The sequence below is a fragment of the Mya arenaria genome, chromosome 4 (genome assembly GCF_026914265.1).
Source record: "Mya arenaria isolate MELC-2E11 chromosome 4, ASM2691426v1".
Classification (NCBI taxonomy): Eukaryota; Metazoa; Mollusca; class Bivalvia; order Myida; family Myidae; genus Mya; species Mya arenaria.
In genome coordinates this window covers 67571649-67598350 of record NC_069125.1, presented here as the reverse complement: position 1 = coordinate 67598350, position 26702 = coordinate 67571649, and the positions used below count along the sequence as shown (strand labels likewise).

Genomic DNA, 26702 nt, shown 5'->3' with positions numbered 1-26702 from the left:
AACACCTTAATCATCAGGAAAGCAAACACTTAAACAAGTCAAATTTTATTAAATTTAACATTTTTGTGGACAGTACAATTGAAATTTTGACAACCACTTTGGACAATTGACACATTATTCATCATAACTTTTTGACAGGCGAACGGAGATTAAACCGTTAAGTACCGGAAAACGTACATAATAATTGGCCCCTAGGACGTGTTACATCATGCGAGTACTCGATATATTATCATTTTCTATTTCTACATTCCGTCATAAATGACGTACCTGATTTCGTTGAGGGAATTTCTAAATCAAGCGCACCGCCAAGTGGGCGCCGAACGCTCACGAGACACGAGTAAGTTTTTCAAGTAGATTAAGGAACAAATAAACACCTTCTGGCCTATTCGTCACAGGCAACATGTGTATTAAGTTTCGGGACTGAGTTGAAAGTTTTCAATGCTTTGACAATACAGGTCTCGTCTTTTTTCGTATAACGAGCTCGCATGTTTACAGACTACATGTTCACATTGATTCACTGAAACAAATGTGACCGCCTTAGCTTTCGCGTCTGTATGAAAGACTGGACAAGAGCGGCAGACGACAGGGGACCGGGTAGACATAAACCTGTCCCCGTGATGTATCGGTCCGTGCGGTCTTGGTGCCGACACCGCACTCCAGACCCACACTTCTTCAGACCCTTGACATATTTAATATGTACAGTGAATATTTGATAAAACATAAATGATATAAACATTTCAATTTGAGACCTCCTTCCCGAACATATCGCAGGTAAATGGGTAAAAAATGGCGACCCGAAATACGTATATGTAGAAGAATCGCTAAATATACATAACATCAAACACAATAAAACCATGTAGAATAACATATTAAAAATATGTTGTCGACTAAAAGCATTTTAGGCGTTTCAATAATTTAAAGAGAAATTGTATGAAACAAATTCTTGTTATAAACAAGTATTTTTAAAAAAAAACATCACAATATTATTAGAAAAACAATCAAACTCCCTTTCAATGCGAACATTTCCCATTCATAACAGCATTCCTCAATGCTTCAAGGAATCAAAGAGGAAACACACAGACAAGTATAAGGTGTATATAATCAAGGGACCGGACTAAATGGAGTCCCAGTTGACAATATTTTAGTGTCTAAATCATTAAAAACACTGACTTAGATTCAGTCACTAAACATTGAGTGTCTAGAATCTTCAAGGGCTCTGAATTATAGTTCAGTTCACAAGAAGTAAGTGGCTAGTCATTAAAGGGCCTTGACTCATGGATCAGTTCACAAGAAGTAAGTGGCTAGTCATTAAAGGGCCTTGACTCATGTTTCAGTTCACAAGAAGTAAATGGCTAGTCATTAAAGGGCCTTGAATCATACTTCAGTTTACAAGAAGTAAGTGGCTAGTCATTAAAGGGCCTTGAATCATACTTCAGTTTACAAGAAGTAAGTGGCTAGTCAATAAAGGGCCTTGACTCATGGATCAGTTCACAAGAAGTAAGTGGCTAGTCAATAATGGGCCTTGACTCATACTTCAGTTCACAAGAAGTAAGTGGCTAGTCAATAAAGGGCCTTGACTCATAGTTCAGTGCACAAGAAGTGGCTAGTCATTAAAGGGCCTTGACTCATACTTCAGTGCACAAGAAGTAAGTGGCTAGTCAATAAAGGGCCTTGACTCATGGATCAGTTCACAAGAAGTGGCTAGTCAATAAAGGGCCTTGACTCATACTTCAGTTTACAAGAAGTAAGTGGCTAGTCATTAAAGGGCCTTGACTCATAGTTCAGTGCACAAGAAGTAAGTGACTAGTCAATAAAGGGCCTTGACTCATGGATCAGTTCACAAGAAGTAAGTGGCTAGTCATTAAAGGGCCTTGACTCATACTTCAGTGCACAAGAAGTAAGTGGCTAGTCATTAAAGGGCCTTGACTCATAGTTCAGTGCACAAGAAGTGGCTAGTCATTAAAGGGCCTTGACTCATACTTCAGTGCACAAGAAGTAAGTGGCTAGTCAATAAAGGGCCTTGACTCATGGATCAGTTCACAAGAAGTGGCTAGTCAATAAAGGGCCTTGACTCATACTTCAGTTTACAAGAAGTAAGTGGCTAGTCATTAAAGGGCCTTGACTCATAGTTCAGTGCACAAGAAGTAAGTGGCTAGTCAATAAAGGGCCTTGACTCATGGATCAGTTCACAAGAAGTGGCTAGTCAATAAAGGGCCTTGACTCATAGTTCAGTTTACAAGAAGTAAGTGGCTAGTCATTAAAGGGCCTTGACTCATAGTTCAGTTCACAAGAAGTAAGTGGCTAGTCAATAAAGGGCCTTGACTCATGGATCAGTTCACAAGAAGTGGCTAGTCAATAATGGGCCTTGACTCATACTTCAGTTTACAAGAAGTAAGTGGCTAGTCATTAAAGGGCCTTGACTCATAGTTCAGTGCACAAGAAGTAAGTGGCTAGTCAATAAAGGGCCTTGACTCATACTTCAGTTCACAAGAAGTGGCTACTCATTAAAGGGCCTTGACTCATACTTCAGTTCACAATAAGTGGGTAGTCATTAAAGAGCCTTGACTCATGGATCAGTTCACAAGAAGTGGCTAGTCATTAAAGGGCATTGACTCACAGTTCAGTTCACAAGAAGTAAGTGGCTAGTCATTAAAGGGCCTTGACTCATACTTCAGTTCACAAGAAGTAAGTGGCTAGTCATTAAAGGGCCTTGACTCATGGATCAGTTCACAAGAAGTGGCTAGTCATTAAAGGGCCTTGACTCATGGATCAGTTCACAAGAAGTAAGTGGCTAGTCATTAAAGGGCCTTGACTCATACTTCAGTTCACAAGAAGTAAGTGGCTAGTCATTTAAGGGCCTTGACTCATAGTTCAGCGCACAAGAAGTAAGTGGCTAGTCATTAAAGGGCCTTGACTCACAGTTCAGTTCACAAGAAGTGGCTAGTCATTAAAGGGCCTTGACTCATACTTCAGTTCACAAGAAGTAAGTGGCTAGTCATTAAAGGGCCTTGAATCAATTAAAAAGCCCTAAAAGGATTATAACAGAGTCCTTACTGATAGGAGTCAAGTTCACAGGATTTAAGCTTACACAATTTGTTTTTTCCTACATACATTACTACTTCAACCAGCTTGCGGTCTCCTTTATAACCTTTTAAGTGTACAATATATAAAAGCTTACATGATTATTTAAGGACCTCAGCTAATTTAGCAAGTGTACAGGATCATCAAAAGGAAGAATCAAAGTCTCAAAATGTCAGTGTTGATAATCAAATGCTCATACTTTTATGGAAAGGCAATTAAACCGATATATATATATAAACCAATACAAGTTCATGTATCTGTCTTCTTCGTGAAAATGCATATGAGAGAGATATCACATTCATAATATATGGACGGATGGATGGACAAAATGGGTGTGGAAAACTAAGGAACAAAGAGAAAATGCAAAAGACAATATAATTTATCTTAAAAATGGATAAATTTCTTTACAATCAACTAAAGCACAAATCAAAACAGAAACAAACTACAACAGCATACAGTCATAAAGTAAATCTTTTATAAAGAAAAACTAATTATTAAAGCTAAAACTTAAAATACTAGTAAGACATTTGAAACATTTGCCTAGCACACTACTGGCTTGTTTTGCAAAAGGAAACTTAAAAATATGAATCTTAATTACATGCATATATATAAGCATTCCAAAATTTCCTTAAAAGTATAATGTATCAACATGTAAGATTAAACACACTGAAGGAGGCACAATGAAGCTGCTACAACTTTAGGTAAGCATATTTATTTCCCTTTTTTCATGCACTTTTCACATGTTATCCATCAATAATCATGCCAATTATTTCTGCATTTTATTATATAGCCATGGAAGTCCAAGAATAGGTAACACTGCCGCCATGATTTCAAGAGTTATACTAATTCTTGCGATGTGCACAACATTTTACACATTGCCATTTACCATTGTTCAAAGTTTTCTTCAAATATACTTTCTGAGTTATGCTGAGGACAACATTTGCTTTATTATTTTTTATTAGGGCTGATAACCTTTCTGCAAAGTGTTAAAGTAATGAGTCTTGCACTGTGTTCACTTAGTAAGTTTAATCCAATTCCAATAAACAAGAACGGAGTTAAGGCTTTCATATTAGCATGACATTTCTGTAAAAACAAACAGACAAGCTAATATAGAACAAAGGGAGATTTCATTTCCTTCAAGTATTTTCTGAGTTCTTCTCCATATATAGCTTATTGTTAAAAACTGTCCCAGGGAAGACATAACAAAACTTAAAAAAATTATTAACTAAAACAATCTCTTATCTTGATATTTAAAGTCTTAAAAATAGAATTTAAATAAACAGATTAAATACATGCAGTACACTTTTTACATAGAACTTTTATGAAAAAATAATAAACGCAATAAATCCTTGTAACAGATTAACAAAAACAATATATAAACTAAGAGAAAGAGTTAATGGGAACATAAACACCATGATACACATCTCTGGGAGAAATCAGGAATCAAAACTCTATATTTAAAATAAAACAAGATTATCACCGGAATGGATGGATGCTCTCCAAATGCCCATTTTCTATGCAAAGATATGGACAGGTTTGAGAAATAACTTTTAAAGTCAATTTCAAGCAATGAAATCAAAAAGCAGCAATTGAAATTAATTATCAGTAGATGGGAAAAGTTGCATGACCATTCAAAGTGTGAGGATAGTAGGTACAGTTTTAAATAATGTTGATAACTGATATTTTCAGATAAACATGTATCCTCATGGCAGAGAATAAGTAAATATGACGTAATTTTAATAACCAATGAGTTGTGACCTTGACCTTTGACCTCAAAATTCATAGGGGCCATCTAATGGTCACCACCAACCTAAATGTTAAGTTTAAGGGCCATGGGTGCAGGCATTGTTGAGTTATCACTCGAACAACCTTTTCACATTGATGGTTACTCTGACCTTGATATTTGACCCGATGACCCCTAATACCAATAGGGGTCATCTACTGGTCAATCCCAACCTTCATGTCAAGTTTGATGACAACAGGTCTAGGAATTGTCGAGTTATCACTCAAGCAAGCTTTGGTCTACCGACCTACGTGTGCAAAGCAATATAACCCCCTGTTCTTCGAAGGGGGGCATAACTAATAGATATTTGTAGTTTCAGAACATGAAATGATGGAGAAAAAACAATAAGATTAAGCATAGGAAAAGATTAAGCATAAAAAATTAATGAGCAGATAAGTCTTTGAAATGCATTGCATTTCTTATATCATGACGCCATAAAGTGTCAAAAGTGCTCTGTGCCGAAAGGGATGGTTGTAAAAAACTACACATAGAAAGGCTATCAATAAATATTTCTGAATAAAAGGTTCAATCCTTCTTCACAATATATTAATTGAAATGTTGAATATGTTATATTGTTACTAATTGGTGGAGTGAATTTGCTTTGCCACAAACTTCATGAAGAGCCTTCTTATATACAAAGTTTCATTTGAATCCCTTTTGAACATTCCAAAATAGGGTTCCTACAAGCACCAATTATGGAAAACATTAGATTAAAGGGAAATAACTAAATAAACATGCAAGGTAGGATTGTCATTCTTGTGTACTGCACTTCCTGTTTGCCATCTATCTATATTTGAAGTTTCATTTCAAACCCTTCAGAACTTTCGAAGATAATGGCCCAGACAAACACCAATTTACATAAAAAAGATCACAGAGCAGATGACCAAAACAATATGCAGGGCAGGATTATTGTTCTTGTGCATTGCAATTCCTTGCAGTTTCATTTAAATCCCTTAAGTACAAGATAAGTCCTAGACATGCAAAGATTATGAAATAAATGGTTAAGGGTTGGTTACTTAATAAATATGCATGATAGGATTATGGTTATTGTGCACTGCACTTCCTCTCATTGCCATCTATGTTTTATTTCAATCCCTTAAGTAGTTTTGAGTTTATTCTCCCAACAAGGGTGTGATGGATGGATGGGTGGATGAATGTAATGAATGGACAGGAGAGTTGGACGGATAAACAAAGGGGCAACTGTTATCAGTATAGGCTCCTCCCTTCAGGAAATTAAATGGCAAAAATGACCAAAGTACAGCCTGGACTTCATTGCAAAGATAAAATTTTAGAACAGAACCATTTCAGAAAATAGACACAATCACAAATACAACAAAAGCTAAACATGCATATTCAGCACATTCAATGTGAATACATAATGTGACTATCAGTATATCGTCCACATATCACTCTCAACTGTCAAAAGAAAACATTGCACTCAAATAAAAACATTGATAAACATTGTTCTTCTGTAATTAAAGTGATTGTCTATCTTTGAATGAGATCTTATATATTCTTCCATACTCAACATGATTTCGACTTCCTGAGGACACGTTTTGTGACCTGTAATATAAACATACAAGAAGTTACAATCCTACTATGAGAATAATGTCAGTATACATGTACAAATAAAATAAAACTCTCTTGTATTGTTATAAGGATACCAAATTTATACAAAAGTGGTATTGATAGGTATTGATAGAAATAAAAACATGACATGAATAACCCAGTGTTGAAAGCATTTCTGCTAGAATAACCAGAACATTTGCTAAAACCATAGTATTATATTGTGATGAAATTAGTATAAGCAGGGATCAAGCTGGTCCCAAAACTTCAAAAATGACTTGATTTAATACAGTCAGCCTTTACCAGGGGTGAGTCCAGGAATTGACGTTAGAGGGGGCGTAACTTGAGGGCAAAACCTTTTGACACTGGCCCCTTCCTTAGAACAAAAATTAAAATAGTATAAAATGTTGTCAGGGGGATTTGGGGGTACTCCCTAAAGAAATTTTCAGCAATAGCTAGTCCGATATGGTGCATGTTAAGTGTATGTTATGACTTTTTCTCTGATAATTGACAAAAAAACTTGGTTGATTTAAAGGGGAGGAGGTGCAAGGGTGACCCTCCCCCTCCCCTGGATCTGCTATTACTGTGAAATCATTTATATTCGTTGGCATGAAATTTCATGGTTTTTCAAAAATTTACATTTTCGTGGGTACTTGAATTCGTGTTTTTTTTCATTTTTGGAAAACAAATCCGAAACTGCGATCGTCCAAGTTTGTCTGCAGAATCTCAACGTGCTGGGCACGTGATTTCTGTCTTATATGTCACACTGTTTATGAGACTCTCTATAGTAGTATGACATGCCAATTAGTGAATATACCCATGTCAATTATCGATTTAATTGGAAATTAATAAGGTCATAAAAGAAGATGTACCTTGATGAGAGATATAGATATGCGAAGCCATTGAATGCCAATTAGGAATTTTGCAAACTGTGAAATCACCGAAGTTGCGTATATTTGAGTAAACAATCAATCGATTAAATATTTCATTAAAGAAACAAATCGAGTACTGATACTCAACACGCACATCTTGTAAACCTGGAAATTTTCATATACAGCACACGTTTACGCACATATTTTTGTCATTTGGTTCATAAAAACACAATGAATTGATTTGGTTTATTATTTGTTAAAGGCACAATATATTAACAAAACAATGATAGTAAGATATATTTTGAGGTCGGTATTTACGCTGAATACAGCTGTATACTGCGATCCCTGTCAAGACTATACTGGAATACTGGTATGTTCATAACATAGCAATTGAAAAGTGAATTTAAAAGGGTCTATATTTCGTGGGATCTTGAATTCGTGGATCACTCAACCCACGAACATTAATGTCCCACGAACATAAATGATTTCACAGTATTACCAAATTTCGAAATTACTTATCTTAGACTTATCTGATAACCAGCAAATCATTTAAGGTGACTGAGTCACAACGACGACATGTAAATCGTCATGTCAGCCAACACGATTTTGAAACAAGGTTCTTGAAAACCATGTATGCCCCAGAATGCCTGTATTGGAGTTACAACCTCAGAAGTGGAATGACCAAAAAATGACTTGAAATTCAATCCTTCACTTCAAGCTTTATACAAAATAATGGGAACACATGCTCTGCACTTAGGCTAAAGTTGATAAATATTTATGAAATATTAATGAAAGTTATTATGATATACTTCCACCAGTTGAAGAGTGACAGAGCAGACAGGAGAAAGGGGATGACCTGGATTTTTATCAGATGTGTTCTTCTCAGGCAGCATAAAAATATACTTACAATGAAGGAACATAAGATCATACATGTGTTTTGAAAATATATATATATATATATATATATACAACATATATATAACTACAGGGCTTTTTCTGCCCATTTTGGAAAAAAGACCCTAGACATTTTAGGAAATTTTGCGTCGTGAAAATGCCGAAATTGGTATTTTACAGTTAAAAGAAAAATCGGTCTAGTCTCCTGCGAATTAGGAAATGATTTAATATTAGTTTATTTTCCCTTTAAACGACAAAAAAAAATCAAACCTTGGGGTGTAAATATCTATTGCAATAAATCATGACAGATAATATTTCGAACTGATCTCTGAATGTGATGAAAATCAATGATTTCCGAGTTCAACTAGAACTGTAAGCCATAGGCTAACGAATACCCCCCACCCCTCCATGTCTAGGTTGTTTGCCCTGGAGTTAGGCCGGACAAAGCTAATTTTGCCTACAAGGGGAGATAACTCCAGTCAGGGTCATGTGACCTGTACCAAATTCACAGAGGCGAAAGTTTACAACATGGCCATTAATTTCTGAAAGTTTGATAAAGATTTGTTGAATAATAACAAAGATCAATCCCGGACAGGGCTTATTTTGCCTACTTTAACACATCAAGGGGAGATAACTCCAGTCAGGGTCATGTGACCTGTACCAAATTCACAGAGGCGAAAGTTTACAACATGGCCATTAATTTCTGAAAGTTTGATAAAGATTTGTTGAATAATAACAAAGATGAATCCCGGACAGGGCTTATTTTGCCTACTTTAACACATCAAGGGGAGATAACTCTGGTCAGGGTCATGTGACCCGTACCAATTTCACAGAGGCGCAAGTTTACATCATGGCCATTAATATCTGAAAGTTTGAAAAAGATTTGTTCAATAACGACAAAGATGAATCCCGGACAAAAAAAAAACGGACGGACAGACGGACAGAGGGACAACCCGATTCCAGTATACCCCCCCCCCCAAACTTTGTTTTGGGGGGTATAATAACAGTAAATGACTGGGTATAAGACGATAGGGGGTATTAGACGCAGGGAAAATAATTGTGAAAAATCCGAGAAAAAAACTTTTAATCTATGTTTTTGGTTAAAAGACGCATAGAAAAAATGTCAAAATCGTCCGGCATTTTCAGCCAACATGTTTGTTGACAGTGACAAAAATTTTTTTTTTCGTGAAAATGGCGATGGTTATCTTTAAAACCATACAACCATACTATCGAGAATGAAAAGTTATGTTATGCAAAAAATATTTTGACAGTGCCCATCTTTGCTTTTTTATATGTAAGTTTGATTATTGTTTAATTTAATTTATTATTCAAAATAATATTGAATACCGTAATTCACAAGAGTTCGGACACCATAAATTAATTATTTTTTTCGCTCTCCGAATACATAGAAAATAATCATTTTTACATCTTATTTCCATGTTTGTTTAACCTGCCTTTTTTCTTCATGTTTGCTTTTTACCACTTATTAATTTATCCGTAGTAATCAATGGTCATAAACTTATTTATTACGCCTATAAGTGTAAATCCTTCATGAAGTTAATTAAAACACCATTTTATACATGCACTGAACTGAATAAACACATTCTATCGGCTTCAGATCAAAGTGTCACGCTGTGTGACGTCACATAACTTACAGTTATACCCACGAGGATCTCGTGGAGAGCATGGACATTGCTATGCAGGATTATAATGTATAACTGTACGATTATTGCTTCATAGAGTCTATAAGTGTGGTACAAGTTTGAAAGCTTATTGGCAGATCGTTTTACAAACATGCCATGTCGATGTTTTCTTAATCCCTTGATTGCCCTTGTTGTTTGTTTAATCCTCAAATAATATATCACACTTCCTTTTCAACAGGCAATAAATCGTTTAGGATGGGTAGTAACTAATTAAATTGTCACAGTGGTGTATACGGTTAGGTAATCTAGCCAGGCATTGTAAAGATAAAAATCAATAATCTTCGTCTGTGAAACTTGGTAACTATGAAAGTTATGATTGATGTCCTTTGGGTGTCCGAAAATCAGGTACGCAAAATAAATTATTTTGGGAAATAATTATGGGTGTCCAAATATTTAGAGTGTCCGAACTTTTAGGTGAATTACGGTAACTTTAATCGAAAAATATTTTTGTTGAAATTATAAACGTCTTACGATTTACCGTATCCCGATCTTCAACTGCCGTTTTAACCCGTATATACTCGATCAATATGACGCGAGTAACATCCCTTTCTACATAAATCTAAACAAACTCTCGGCTTGAAATTGACCTCAGAAAAAAAGTTCAAAAAATTGTTACTGGGTATTATACGCAGGCATTTTTTTGCATCAAAATCTGAGGGAAAAAAGTGCGTCTAATACCCAGTCATTTACGGTATCAAAAAAACTTTAAATCACATAATTTATTAGGATGTTGAAAATGAACCAGTACTGGCAAAAAGACTTTCTAAAAAAAATAAAAAAAATATTTTTATTTTTGATTGTTTTTTTTTCCTGAAGATTCGGAAAAATATCTTATATTTTGCTTTGGGAATGAGTCTGATAGTTGCACCCGTGGGTACTATAGAAAAAGCCTTGAACTAGAGCTATCACACGAGTGATGACTTCCCAAGAAAGCGGCCTTGGCAAAGGGTGTTGTTGATTGACTCAGGCAGATATAAAAAAACCCACTAAATTATGTTTAAAGATTATAAAAAGGCAAATAATTCAATAAACAGTAGGTTAATGTGATGTTCAAGGGCACATTAAATGCATATGCAGGGACCTTGACCAAGCTATGCAAGTGACCTTTACCTTAAAGCTTCAGAACCTAGGGGTCTTTTTTCAATGATGGTGACTTACCGTATGCCAAATTATTTTGGATTCAACAGTTCATTGCAGATAGGGGCTGGACAGGAAAAATTATCAGTAAGGCTCATCTATATAAAGCAAGTGACAGTGTTCAAAGGTGCGCAGTGACCTTGACTTTGAAACTATGGTCCCAGGTGTAGGAGACATGACACATTATCATCTTATGGTGGTCACTTAATTATTTCTTAATTTCCCACCTCTAATGACCAAGTTATGGACTGGACATGAACCACGTTCATCAGTAAGGATCTACAGCAAGACTGACTAAGTTCTGCATGGAACACATAAAGAGGGAGGGACAGACGGAAGTGACAACTCGCTTTGTTCCTATATAGCCTCCACTTTACTTTTAAAGTGGCAGTCTAATGCAAGAGAATGGATAGATTTTTAGATAGTCTTTTAGATAGTCTTTTTTTAATAGCATTACCTTTTCATTAGCAGCAGAACCATTTGTGTCAGTAGCTGCATATGTATTTGCAGCCTGATTGTCAGCTGCAGTCGAAAAGTCTTGGCACTTTACTACAGGAGTCTCTTCATTGCTTCTGGTTTCTATGTGGAAAAAAATAATGACAGCATCAAACCTCATTCAAATCTTTGCAATAATTGCATTTAATAATGTTTTAAGAGTAAAGTTGTATTGTATCTAAAAGAAATTCTAATTCTGATCTAAAGGGTAACAATGTTTCAACAATGTGCAAACCTTATATGCTATAACCAAAAAGATAAAAAATTAAAGATGCTTCATGTTTTCATTTGAATATCATCTGAAGTTTTTTCTTTGTTTGTTTTTAGTTCCAAAGTCCATGTTTTTGACATCTCCAGAAACAGGGATTGCAGAGGGCAGTTGGCACCAGAACTAAAATTTCTTATTCAAAGCCTGTCTATGAGACCTCAACAATGACAGAAGCACAAACATACAGACATGCTTGGAGTGGTCACACTCCTGTTTTTATGTCATCCAAGGGTCCCCAAATGTGGCCTTGCCTTCATCACCTTCTTTGTGACTTTTCGCAGTTATGTTAAAATTTATTTGAATTAAGGCAAAATAACAACAGATCCACATTAATATATAAACTCATTTCAAAGGATTTTTTAAAGCTAGCATTCCAGATAGATATATGTGCCTGTCGGGAGCAATCAATATTGTCAAGCAAATGTATGCAGATTTATTTTTATATTCATAACATGGGCTAAAAATAGTTTAATATCACTATATATACCACTTTAAATCAATGAATGCATATATTCTTTGTATATTTCTTAAAAAGCATGGGAAATTGAAAAGTAAAACATTTGAAACAAGAGTATTTCAGGAATTGGTTGATGCTCCCCGATGAAAAGGCAGAATTTATAATACAATGTGCTGGCAGAAGGTGAACGGTTTTAACATTATTATACACAAGGTGAAATAAATCATTACATGCAAAGACATGAGCAGGTTTAAGAGTTAACTTTTAAGGTTTATTTTATATAATTTAGAGCTGTCACAGGAGTGACTATTATCTCCTTATGCCACCTGGACACAGGAATGGCAAAATATTTCTTGCAAAAGAGGACATAACTCTGAGCTTAATATACACCGTTTATCCACTCTTCATACTTAAACAATGTTGTTGATAAAAAGTAACAAAGGGCAAAATTCTGTAGTAAGCTGAAACAGAGTTATGGTTCTTGTACACTGCACTTCCAATCATTGTGCTTTACCATTGTTTGAAGTTTAATTTAATTCCATTTAGTAGTTTTCAAGTAATGCTCAAGACAAGGTAAAGTAACGAAGGACAAAAACACTCTGCTTAGCTGAAATATAGTTATGGGTCTTGTACACTGCACTTCCTCTCATTGTGCTTAATAACCGTATGAAGTATAATAAATCCATCGAGTACCGTAATTATCTTGTTATGCTCTGGACAAGAAAAGGAAACAAAGGGCAATAACTCTTTAATTAGCTGAAATATAGTTATGGTTCTTGTACACATCACATTCTCTCAATGTGCTTTACCATCATATAAAGTTTAATTAAATTCCATACAGAAGTTATGCTCCATACAAGAAACATTGCAACCGACCGACAAACTAACCGACCACAGGGTGACTTCAATATACCCCCTTAAACTTGAATACAAAAAGCAGCAATTGAAATTCACAAATATCAAAAAAAGAGGAATGTTGCATTTTATAATATCATTGCCATTTTATATACCAATTTTCATTTCAATCCCTTTAATATGGTGCTTGTACACTGCACTATCCCTCTCTCTTTGCCATCCATCTAAATTTTAAGTTTCATTTCAATCTCTTAATTATTTTTAGGGATGCAAACGAATATTCGAATATTCGATCGAACGTTTGGTATTCGAATGTCAAAATAGGTATTCGAATATTCGATGTTTTTGTTGAAATAATAAATTAATACACTTTTTGCCTACAACTGTCATCTTCGTCTGTCTTGTTTTTACAACGACCCCTAATGCCATAGGTGTGAACTTGATGACACTATACACGCGTCATATCGGATATATCGCCGGGAACTATAAACAGTCCCCGTAATTTTGCATTTACTGGCTGTTAGACAAGTGACATAAAACACATTCCAATTATTTTGGGTACATTTAAATGACCATGCCAATTAAGGGTTTAAGAGATCGGCCTTTATACCAATGTTTTGTCTTCACTGCTAATCAAGCTTGGCGATATTGCTCAAATCGCCTTGATGATACGAAGGACATGTGCTAGTTATGTGCTTAAAACTGTTTCCATGTTTTCAATGTAACGCTCTTGCGTACAAAAATTAACTGAAAGTGTATGGTTTAACGTTTAAGGATATATGTCCTGTATTGTTGTACAATACCTAAGACAAAAGCGACGTTTAGACATGGTGTCGTTTTCTATAAATATATTTCGTAAACATCAATCCCAGAACGAGGCTGCAAGTCCCACGTTGGCGCATATCGTCATTTAACCGCGACAAACGCAACTCCCTGATCTTATTTTGCATTTTTTACAAAAATGAACGCAGAGGTTTGTTTTTTTGTTAAAGATATATTGCTTTTTCTTGGGATATATTTTGTAAATGGGAAATTCAGAGGCTAATTTGTGGAACAATAAGGGTCCGTCGCGTGTACCGAATACGACCAGGAAGGGTAACAGGGCCCCCACTATTACTTTAGTGAATAATAATAGTTTACTGCAATTCTTAAAGGTTCATTTTGGTGTTCGAATATTCGATCGAAAGAATTACCGAATATTCGAATATCACTTTTGCCATTCGTTTGCAACCCTAATTATTTTCCAAGACATGGCCCAGACAAGAACCTGTTGCCGAAAAATATCAGGTTAAGGGGAGATAACTCAAAAAATATATTGGGCATGATTATGGTTCTTGTGCACTGAACTTCCTCTCATCGCCAGCTATCTATATTTCAAGTTTAATTTCAATCCCTTTAATACTTGACAAGATCTGGCCAGGACGTGCCCTGGGTATGAAAAAATGGTTACAAAGTGACAACTTAATAAATACACATGATAGGAATATGGTTCTTATGCACTGCACATTCTCTCATTGCCATTTCTTGTATACAATGACAACTTAAGGTCCCCAAGATTTCATAAATGCATCGGACTGTTGATCAAATAGTCAATATACTATCAGTTATTGAAATTAGACTAATTTAGGCTAAACAAGCCTGAATTCTTATACTATTGCTTGGCATCAAATTTTTTAACAAGCCCTACTATATAAAATTTAGAATTTGAGCAAGCCCGAAAGACATTTTACCAGTGCAGGGCTTACGGGCTTGTGTAAATTTCAGCCACTGTACTATGTTCATAACTAAGTTTGGCATATATTGCATAATAAATGCTCAACGAGGATTAACAAAATGAAATGTGTTATTTTTGGACAAAACAGGGTCATAACTCAGGAAGTTTAATATGACTGCTGATCAAAGTCAGTTGTGATATTTTGCATATCAATATGGTGACCAAGTTTGTTTAAGATTGAATAACAAAGGCAAAAGTTAGTCTAGAGACAACATGATCCCTTAATTATTCAATGTTAAATAGTTTTTCATGTATTTATGCTTGATAACAAAAAAAGGCATTGTACAAGCATTTTCACCACATAACCAACAATTTAAACAAGAGGGCCAGGATGGCCCTAAATCGCTCACCTGAGTAAGAGTTTAACCTTTGTTATCAATATAGCTTGTTTCTCAAAGAATATTGAACAAGAGCTGTCACAGTATGCGACAAATGCCCCCGAATGTGACATTGACCTATGAACAAGTACATAAAAAGTTGACCTTGCCTTTATGTGTCAAATACATATTGCAAGTTATTTTAAATTGCCTCTGAGCATAGAAAAAATACCAACCATACTTGACAGCCAACACTCTTATGTCCTAATATTCAGCATTCCATTGTGAATAAACACTTAGTGTATCTTTCACCTTAGAGGTAGGGACATGGGTCTTGCACACGACAAGTTGTCTTGGTATGTCGAAAACATATGGCAAGTCATTTTAAAATCTGTTAATATAAGAGAAAGTCACAGCGTGGACACGTCAGCCTATATTTTCCTTCAGGTTGCCATGGCAACCAGAGTTCTGCATGGAATTAATTTCTTTGAACAATTTTGAAAAAGCTCCAACCAAGGATCATTCCTATGAAGTTTCATCAAAATTGTCTAAGCAGTTTAGGAGAAGAAGATGATTATAACCAATTGTTGACATTTTCCTTTAGGTTGCCATGGCAACCAGAGTTCTGCATGGAATTAATTTCTTTGAACAATTTTGAAAAAGCACCTACCAAGGATCATTCCTATTAAGTTTCATCAACATTGTCCAAGTGGTTTGGAGAAGAAGATAATTATAACCAATTGTTGACAACGGACGACGAATGACAGACGCCGGACATAGACCGATCACAAAAGCTCACCTTGAGCACTTTGTGCTCAGGTGAGCTAAAAATATATTAGGGTCTATTTAATATGTTTTTGACATTAAAATACATTTAAATGACCAAATCACTTGGAGTTAAAAGACATTTAAGTATATAAAATATAAACACATAAAATAATATCGTTTCAGTCAAAGAGGTCGACGGTGTAACTTTCGATGAAGTCAGGAAGTTAATATAGTTACTTTAAATACGCCCTGTTAAAGGCCCTTGTTCAAAGCACATAAATCCTGAAAACATAATTCCCTTCTTGTAAAGCATATGAATGAAAATGTCTCAAACAATGCATGCCACCTCCATGAGTTACATTCTGCTTTCACTTACCAAGTACATCATCTGGTACACTGTCCCACGTGAAGTTGACACCCGACCTCAATATGCTGTCTCTTAGGTGGCTGAGTGTTGGCTTAACATGCTTAACTTTATCTCTCCTCATCCATTCCTTGAACATTTCATATACCACCTTGACAGTTTTACCATCACGATTTTCAGAATATATTGTCTCCAATTTAGCATCTGGTATGTTCAATTCAAGCCCAATGCCAGTCCAGTTAACACCAACTAGCAATGCCAACTGCCACAGCTGCTGGTGTGTAGGCTCACAATTCTTCCAGGGAACTGAATCAAACATAGAGTGGCCTATTGCTTAACAATGATAATGCCTTTTATTTACATTTAAAGAACATAGATCTGTACATGATTTTAACTGAATATTGTTATGGTAACCCAACCAAGTACTGTATACTTCAGTTATAAAGATGAGGTAAAAAGGTATAGGGACTTCCATGTACCTGTGCGGGGATTTCGGTATGGAGCATCTGGTGGCGGACATCCCGACTTCGCCCTACCATCCCCTCCAGCCATGTCTGAAACTAACATGCCATAACAATTTGAGAATTTGTGGGATAAATCCCAGAAGGCAGCATAACATTTTTATTTATTTTTTTGCTTGGTTCTTTCTACCATTGACCACATGAATATTTATGCTGATACTATGGTTACTGTATCCCTGTTAACATTTTTGGGGGAACAATTTGTACAATTCTATAAAAAAAACTCTTGGCTCTTGTGGTCATTTTCAATCAAGAGCATGTACGTTTGAGTAATAGGCAACAAATATATAGTTCTCTTTTAGTGTTTTGGTTAGCTGAAAACGCTGCACGTTCAACATCTGAGGACAGGAAGTGTTGTAAGCAGATTAGTTGCATGAACTATTTTAATATGTGCCTAGTAAAGGTAATCGGAGCGTAAGAAATATTTGCTTTTAAAACTGTACTCATCGTCAAAATTTCATTTCTGTAGCCTTAAAAATAAAAAGTCTGTCAAAGGTCAAAGTCAAGGACATCCGAGGAAAACATTAATGCTTGTTTGCAAAACTGTTCACATGGTCAAAATTTCATTACTGTAGCTTAAAAATTATTAAGTAAGTCAAAAGGGGTGGTGCCAGCTTGTGCCCATGGGGCATTATTTCAAATGTTTTCAATTGCATCATATGATGCTCCACAACAAATACCAAAGGTATGGGCTTTGTGGTTTGAAATAAAAAGATTTTGAAAATATTTCTGAAATAAGTCACCCAAGGCAGTGCCAGTTTTGACCCAAGGGGCATAATTTGAAAAACCACTTGTGGGACAATATCCCGGGGGGGGGGGGGGGGGGGGGGGTGGGGGGGGGGGGGGGGGGGGGGGGGGGGGTACTGTACAAGTTTCATTGAGATACAATCAAAACTGAAGACTGTATCATGTTCACAAGCTATTGTTTACAGACAAACTGATTTTTTAATACTTTCAAGGCCCATAATCTAGGCATGCATGGTAGGATCTGGCTGGTTTTCGAAAGGAACCGAGCTTTAATGGATATCTAAATACTGTACAAGTTTCATCCAGATACAATCAAAACTGAAGACTGTATTGTGTTCACAAGCTATTGTTTACACAATAGCATGTTTTATACTATCAAGGGCCATAATCTAGGCATGCATGGGTGGATCTGACTGGTTTTCGAAAGGAACTGAGCACTAATGGATATCTAGATACTGTACAAGTTTCATCGACATACAATCAAAACTGAAGACTGTATCGTGTTCACAAGCAATTGTTTACACAATAGCTTTTTTTATACTATCAAGGGCCATAATCTAGGCATGCATGGGTGGATCTGGCTGGTTTTCGAAAGGAACCAAGCTCTAATGGATATCTAGATACTGTAAAAGTTTCATCGAGATACAATCAAAACTGAAGACTGTATCATGTTCACAAGCAATTGTTTACAGACGCACAGACGCAATAACACACGGATGCAAATACTACGTACACATTACCATCGCATAAGCTCTTCTGGCCTTTGGCCAGTAGAGCTAAAAATGAGAGAACACAATAACTTATTCTTTATATGGTCTATAATACAAGTTTTGCTTACTTTCTGTCTTAAGGTTTTCTTTATTATCTTTGTCATAGCTCCTGGTCCTACTCCTCTGTTAAACATTTAAAAAGTAGATTAATCATCAAATATTAATAACTATTAACACAATGTTTTTTTTTCTTCAGTCGATCAAAGGGAATAACTGAAGCCACCATGGGCCTGGCTATGTACTTGTTGTCATTGGTAACTTGTACCAAGTTTTATGTGATTGTCTTGAATGTTTATTTTAGTTTTTGCCAAGGCTACAGTTTTTGCACAACAAAGACACCAAGGCTACACAACATTACATTTAGTATTTTCTTCCAGAAAATAACAACAACAAAAATCATCACATATGAGTTTAACAAAAAACATGTTATTATGTCACTCATTACAGATATATTTATATTTTGACCTTTTGCATTGATTAAAAATGTGGCAAATTATAGTACCTAACCAATATGACCTTCTTCATTCAGTTGATATATGACTGGAATAACACTGAGGCATAATTGAATCACAATGTGACAAGCACAGGTACCTTAGAAGGTGACACAGATAATGGTCCAGGTGACGGCATTTCAGGAGATGGAAGTTGTCCAGGGATGTTGCCATCCATACAGCTGTGAAGATTGCCTGTTGTTGCTTGCTGTGATGGGGGCTTTTCTGCAGGGCCAGAAAAAGCTGTACATGATGCAGACTGAGAGAGGTCCTTCTTACATGTAACTTTAGCCTTAGCTTTGGTAGAACTGGCTGAAGCAGGGTCTGCCTTGTTCATTGCAATCTATAATTCAAGCCCAGTTTAACATTTTATTGCTCAATGCCGTAATCAAATTCTAATCTTACAATAACATTTACATTCAGAATTATCAGGAGTCCTTTATTTTTCGTATTCCTGTTTCCATTTGATTGTTTTTCTTTTTTACTTTGTGAAATAAACCGACAAAAGCTCAAAGAGCAAATGCAAACACTTCTGTTTTTTCTTAAACAAGAGGCATTACTCGACAATTATTAGTCACAAAGTTATGGGCTTTGCTGTGCATATGTATACTATTTCTTGCAACATGTGTTAGAGTGTACCAAGTTTATTTTGAATACCTTGAATGGTTTCAGAGTTATTGCCTAGCTAAGGTTTAAGTCTTTTGCATGACAATAATGCCTCCCACCACACTATAGGTATGGCAATACTTTTCCTCCGAAAACACACTAGCCAAAATTTTGCTGTGTTTTCTTCAGCAAGTGGAGATCAAACACTTACTGTTCCAGATCTAGTGCTTTTGAAATTTAAACCAGGCTTCTCTTGCAGTTGTGTTTCTGAAATAGAAACAAGAAAACTGCAATTTGATTAAAGGTATTTAATGTACAATAAATGAGAAATTTGGATGCCCAGTGACTGGTGATCCATTATTTTGTTATTATTAAAATATTAAACAATATGTAAATGGTATAACCATACAAGAGCTGTCAATCCAAGTGATGAATGCCCCTGAATTGCTAGACATATTAACAGAAGGAAGAGCTAACATGAACTACAAGTATTAATTGGAACTAATGATTGTTGACTTCAAAAATGGGGGAGCAATAAACTAAGACTTGGGGATCTAGGACTTGCACACACACACGCACGCACGCACGCACGCACACACACACACACACATCTGGAAGGACCTGTGCCTTGCACCCTACATGTGGCCTTGATGTGCCGAACATCTGTGCCATGTTATTTGATTTTCTTTACTGGAATCATGAAATACAGCCAAGACACAACCACCTTTATTCTATGTGAATATATGAAATACACTAAAATGATTAACCTTTTAAGTTACAGCCAGGATATAACAACCTTTACACTATGTGAATCTATGCAGAATTCAGTGCTTTCTACTGACCAATTTGGGTTCCAAACTTCGGCCCCAACACAATGCTTAAACTTCTACTTTTTTCTCCCATTTCAGACTTGTGAATGCAGGGCTTTTTCACCAAAAATTGTGAAGAGGCCTAGCCTTTTCATTTTGGGAAATTTAAACGCGTGAAATTCTGCAAATTGGGAAATTTAAATGCGTAAACGTCTCAAAAATGGGAAATTCCACATATGAGGATTGAAGACACCTTTCAAACACGGGTCAAGGTATCCATATGAAACTTGGAACTCATGTTGCAAAAAACAGGCTCATATCTTACATGTGAGTCTACTTCTAGCTGATTTTTTTCAATTATGACCTTTTTAATATGAAATGTGTACAAACACTCCACAGGGTCAAGCTTGAAAGGTCTAAAATGTATGGACTTCCAATTGATATCATGTAGATTTTATTGGCGGAGAAATCATGTCTTTGACTTCTCTTTTTTAACATGACACAATGACAAGAGAGGAAGAGAGATTAGTTTTAATCTTCATAGAGTTGATTGTGAAGTAGCGTCATTTCGGCCCCAAGCAAAGAAGGTGAAAAAGCCCTGGAATGGAAAATTCCACATTCTACATTTTAAAATCATCAACAAACAAATGGACCTTCAAACGTTTTTTTGTGTTCTTAAAGAAACAAACTTTATCACTCTCTTGTAATGTTTACTGCTTTTTTAAAGCATTCTTTTTTGTTTCTAAGCAAATTGGAATTCCATGGGTGATGGTTGCATATTTTCAAAATACTAAAATATAAAGCAGGGGACCACAGGGCCCCCGGTGGGTCCTGGGCAAAGTCACGAAAATCTCACCGGATTTACACTATTTGGAAAAATGACCCCTGAGAAGACTGAAAATATGGAATTCCGTATTAATTAATATAGAACTTTCACCCATGGAATTTGTAATTTTATTCAAAATGACCCATTATTTCCAATTTAAAAGGCCCCCATGCCCCATTTCCAAACTGGTGTAAAAAACATAGCAGTGATGATTAACCTCCAAGTGTGATCTTGGCCTTCAAGGTATCGACATTGCATGTTATTTTACCTCCCCCAGGTTTTGTATGACAAAGCTACAGCCCAGACACAACCATATTTACTCTATGTGCATCTATGCAGCAATCCATTATAATCAAACTAACTGAACTTGAACACAGGTAAAAAAAAGAGTAGATGTTTTAGCATGTGGGTTTTATTTACTTTTTAGAGAAAAAAAATGAATTTATGACATGGGGAAAAAATATTTCTTAAGATTTGACCTAGTGACCTTGTTTTTGACCTGAAATGAACAAAAGTTCTACTTCTACAACATGTAGACAAGTTTTCTGACAAAGTTGTGTACAATTGGATAAAAAATATTGACTTTATGACTTTATGACATGAAAGTAATAACTTTAACGCAGCCTGCCTGGTTTTAGCCATTCTATACCCCATAATTTTTCAAAGAAAAATACAGCTTAAAATTACAAGAATTGTGTACGTATGATTTTGACACTGTGATTTTTTTTGGTTATAAATGTATTAATCACGTACTAGTGTAAAGCACAATAGACTTACCCGTACTAAAAATGTTTACTCAAGTGCAAACAATTAAAGTTAACATTGATGAATAATTTTCATGTTATATATAGAGGGATTCTCTCAAAATGTATCGCTATATCCGAAACATACAGCAAATTCTTAATGTGTATCTTACGGATATCTTTGAGAAGCCTTCCTATTTTGACGTCTGACAAGTGTGACGGGGTTTCCTTTCCTTTGTTCCTGTAAAATTCATATTCCACATGTATCTCAAGCCCCTTTTCTTTGTTTCTGAGTGGCCTCGGGTTCACTACTTTACACCTGACATCTTCACTAAAAACAAAATCTTTCACACTCTCAATAGATGAAATTTCAGTCATAACTGTCCCGACTTTGTGCCCATCTTTCATGATGTAAAGGACACGTCTTAATCTTCCAGGGTTTTCATCATACGGCTCATCAATAGCCCTGCAGTCGAGGTATTCCCCTTTCTCAGGTTTCCACAGGGAATTGTATGCTGGAATGAAATATCCTCGCACCCTTGGCTCTTCTCCGACGATTTTAAATAGTAGAGGGCCTGACATTTCGGAAACCATTGCCTAAAGCTAAAAAATAAGATAATTTTGATTAAACAAAAGGAAAAAAAAGTTTCTTCATGGTACCACAACACAACTAGAGATTGCCTTTTTGAAAAAGCGCATGTCTCCCCCATTGTGTGGTCGTAGGTGAGAAATAATCAATGATGGACATGAAATTTGTACTTTTGGACTGGAGACGAACAAACATAGGGGTCATCTACTGGTCATGACCAACCTGCATACAAAGTATGAAGTTCCTGGGTCCAAGTATGAAGTTCCTGGGTCCAAGCTTTCATAAGTTATTGAGCCAAAAGAAGTGTGACGTACGTACTGGTGACAAAGAAATTGACCTTGACCTACTGACCTCAAAATCAATAGTGGTCATCTTATAATCAAGACCAACTAGCAAACCAAGTATGAAGTTCCTGGGCCGAAGTTGTGTTTAGTAAATCAGCGGAAACTGTTATTTTACCTCAAGGTCACCTTCACCTTTGACCTACTGACCTGAAAATCAATACGGGTCATCTACTAGTCATGATCAACTGGCATACCAGGTATTAAGTTCCTGGGTGGAAGCATTCTTTAGTTATTGAGCGGAAACCATTTTTTACCTCACAGTATTGTGACCTTCATCTTTGACCTTCTGATCCCAAAATCAATAGGGGCCATCAACTAGTCATGACTAACTGGCATACCAAGTATGAAGTTCCTGGGTGTAAACGTTCTTGAGTTATTGAGCAGAAACCGGTTCTTCACCTCAAGGTCAGTGACCTTGACCTTTGACCAACTGATCGCAAAATCAACTAGACATCATGACCAACCTCACTTCAAAGTTTGGTGAACCTAGATCAAAGCATTCTCCTGATATTGCACGGAAATATTTTTTTACATTAGAGGTCACAGCGACGTTGACCTTTGACCTTGTGACCCCCCAAAATATAGGAGTTTTCTAAACCTCATGATCAACCTCCCTACCAAGTTTGGTGAACCTAGGTCAAACCATTGTCAAGATATTGAGCGGAAATGTTTTTTACATTGGGGGTCGCCGCGACCTTGACCTTTGACCTAGTGACCCCAAAAACAATAGGGATCTTCTACACCTCATGACCAACCTCCCTACCAAGTTTGGTGAACCTAGGTCAAACCGTTCTCAAGATTTTGAGCAGAAATGTTTTTTATATTGGGGGTCGCCGCGACCTTGACCTTTGACCTAGTGACCCCAAAAACAATAGGGATCCTCTACACCTCACGACCAACCTCCCTACCAAGTTTGGTGATCCTAGGTCAAACCATTGTCAAGATATTGAGCGGAAATGTTTTTTACATTGGGGGTCGCCGCGACCTTGACCTTTGACCTAGTGACCCCAAAAACAATAGGGATCTTCTACACCTCATGACCAACCTCCCTACCAAGTTTGGTGAACCTAGGTCAAACCGTTCTCAAGATTTTGAGCAGAAATGTTTTTTATATTGGGGGTCGCCGCGACCTTGACCTTTGACCTAGTGACCCCAAAAACAATAGGGATCCTCTACACCTCACGACCAACCTCCCTACCAAGTTTGGTGATCCTAGGTCATGCGGTTTTCCAGTTATCGATCGGAAACGAAGTGTGACGTACGGACGGACTGACGGACTACCGGACTGACGGACAGGGCAAAAACAATATGTCTCCCCCAGAGAGGGGGAGACATAATAAATGTCATCAATATTTAATACATCAGATACAGCTCAGTTCTGTATTTGCCATGTTCTCATAATTATGTCATGTATCATATTTCTTTTTTACAGGCTGCAAAAACAGAAAAAAATGCTAACTTGATACATTTTTATCGTTGCCTTATTGAGAAGCCAGAATAATTAAAGATTGGGGCTTTGAAAGTCTAAAAGTTGCAAAAATTCCAAAGACTTGTTGATGGGTTTTTTATCATTTTGCTTAAACCCCCAACAACTTATGTTACCCTGTAATTGATACAGTTCACATTAAGTTTCATAATCAATGTAGATCGACTTTCAGTTTCCCTCTACAAATGCATTTATTGCATGTCCGCATTCTGCAGGGTATGGATTTTTGGCCCTTTGCAGCTGATCAGTTGATAGTCCATATAAACAGACGCTTAAGAGTCTTTGACTAATTTTGTTGTGGGATGCTATGGGAACAAAATGAATGTCCAAAATGTTTAAAAGGTTCCCTGAACTGTGATTTTTGTGCAATTTACAATCTTTTTCAGACTGTTTCTCCTTGCAGAAAATGTCCATTTCCCCTAAAAATTATGATATTTTTTTCCAAATTGATGTAATGAATATAAAAATTTTACCAAATTCTTGACAAGGCTCACTCTTTCACAGCATAATGTATACATATAAAAGAAGTGAATAAATGTATATTTGCCATTCCGGCCAGCCAATTGTAACCATGCCCCTCCACCCTACCCCCCTGCCCGGAGGTATACCAGGGAAAGGGTTGGGTCGTGTTTGTACCTTCCAGGTGGCTCTGCAGAGCCAAGTGAATACGAAGGGTTTGTTTTCGCCAAAAATAGTGAATGGGCCTTACCTAGGATGACCCTAGGCTGCAGGAGCATTTTGCGTGGGTTTTTTTTCCAGAAGTTTGATCACACAGGACACCTGGGATTGGCTTGACCAGAAGTCCCTGCTATTCCCCTGACCTGGGGGCCGTGATAACAATTAACTGGTGCATTATATTAGCTACTTTTGTCTGATTTTGAAATTTTTCGAAAGTGGATTTTTTTCCCAATTTGTGGTTACAATTGACTGTAGTCCATATAAACAGATGCTTCAGAGTCTTTGACGATTTTATATTTTGCGACTCTACGCGTCCATATCCGACTTGATTTCCTTGCCAAGAATGAAGGATCCCAGCGCTAAGTATATTGAGCGTAAAGATAATGGGCACCTGCTACATAGTTCCAAAATGGCAATACTTTGTTGACACAAGTCGATCCGAATGAGTGTAATGCACCAGTCAATTGTAACCACGGCCTCCCCCAGGTCCGGGGGTATACTGGGGATAGCTGGGGAAATGAGCCATGTTTTTACCTTTTAGGTGGCCCCGCAGTGCTGGGTGAATGCGGTGGTTTAGTCTTCGTTTTAAATATAGTGGGGAATGGGCCTTACCTAGGGTCCCTGGGGTGCGGGGGCATTTGGCGGGGATTTTATCATCTGTTCGTCCCCGCAGGGTGGGGATTTTAGTCGGGGTTGGCTGGATCGAAAGTCAAAGTCCCCCCAATTCCCCGTACCTTGGGGGCCGTGGTTACAATTGACTGGTGCATAACATGAAAAACTTGTGTCAAATAAAAAAAAATGGCTAAAAATAACTGTAATGTGTAACTCTTGTGTTTTTATTTACAGTGAAGTGTGAAGTATTGTGGAGTTACAGTTCAAGGATATATTTTACATTGGTATGGATCAGTCGACTTGTCATGTGTTCTTTAGGGAACAAAATGAAGATCCTCACTATATGTTTTAAAAAAGTTCCCTTAACGCGCATGATTGTGGCTAAATTGACTGGTGTTGTATCAATTACAATGGTGATTGGTTATGATGGTAAGAGTAAACTGTAGTTAATGTTTTTTCTGTTAAAAATGGAACAAACAGTAAAAAACAGCTACATTTACATACACTTAATTTTAATCTCCTAAAATGAAAATAAAATTAAGTTGCGCGCTCATATCCTGTTTGGTTCCCGTCTCTGAATTCCTATTAGTCAAAACGTCCAAAGGTATGTTATGCAACGGCTACCTCCCTTTGCTTCCTAGTCAAATAGCCCCCAAGTTAAATAGCCCCCAAGTCAAAAAGCCCCAATATAGGGCAAATAGCCCCCACTCACATTTTGAAATTGGTCAAATAGTCCCCAAAAAACGCCCCCACTGATTTAAACAAAAATTATATGTATGTATGCATACTTGTGTTCTTTCAAAACACTTTTTAACCTTTATTTTTACAAAATGAAGTGCAATTAACATTATTAAATTTTGTATATTAATAAATCTGAAAATTTTATCAAGTAAGAATAACAAACGTTTTAAAATATTACTTATAAATAATATATTATAACATCAAATCTACATTTTGATTGTTAAACTTTTTAAGTCATAAGGTTTTTGGTTTTTGGTGTTTTTTCTTTCATTTAATATTGATATGGGTCCATTTTAGGTCCACTCCTTCTTTTAATATATGTAAATGATATGCCAGCAGTTGTAAAGCATAAGTTGCTCTTGTATGCGGATGACTCTGCAATTCTAGTTCCTGGTAAACATAAAA

At 36.4% G+C, this 26702-nt stretch overlaps 1 protein-coding gene across 2 annotated transcripts; it reads right to left on the bottom strand.

Moving 5' to 3' along the window:
• Positions 1 to 3448: 3448 nt before the first annotated feature.
• Positions 3449 to 26127, bottom strand: LOC128232348 (uncharacterized). Of its 2 annotated transcripts, none has more exons than XM_052945854.1 (9): positions 26061 to 26127; positions 22021 to 22450; positions 19681 to 19736; positions 18964 to 19206; positions 18441 to 18495; positions 16814 to 16894; positions 16347 to 16640; positions 11494 to 11615; positions 3449 to 6427 (listed from the first exon to the last, which is right to left on the bottom strand). In XM_052945854.1, exons 2-9 carry the CDS (start codon positions 22439 to 22441, stop codon positions 6389 to 6391), a joined length of 1311 nt encoding a protein of 436 aa, XP_052801814.1. In that variant the 5' UTR covers positions 22442 to 22450; positions 26061 to 26127; the 3' UTR covers positions 3449 to 6388. The 2 variants fall into 2 exon arrangements, with proteins under 2 accessions (XP_052801814.1, XP_052801815.1); XM_052945855.1 differs by lacking the exon at positions 26061 to 26127 and adding an exon at positions 24976 to 25087.
• Positions 26128 to 26702: the final 575 nt, after the last annotated feature.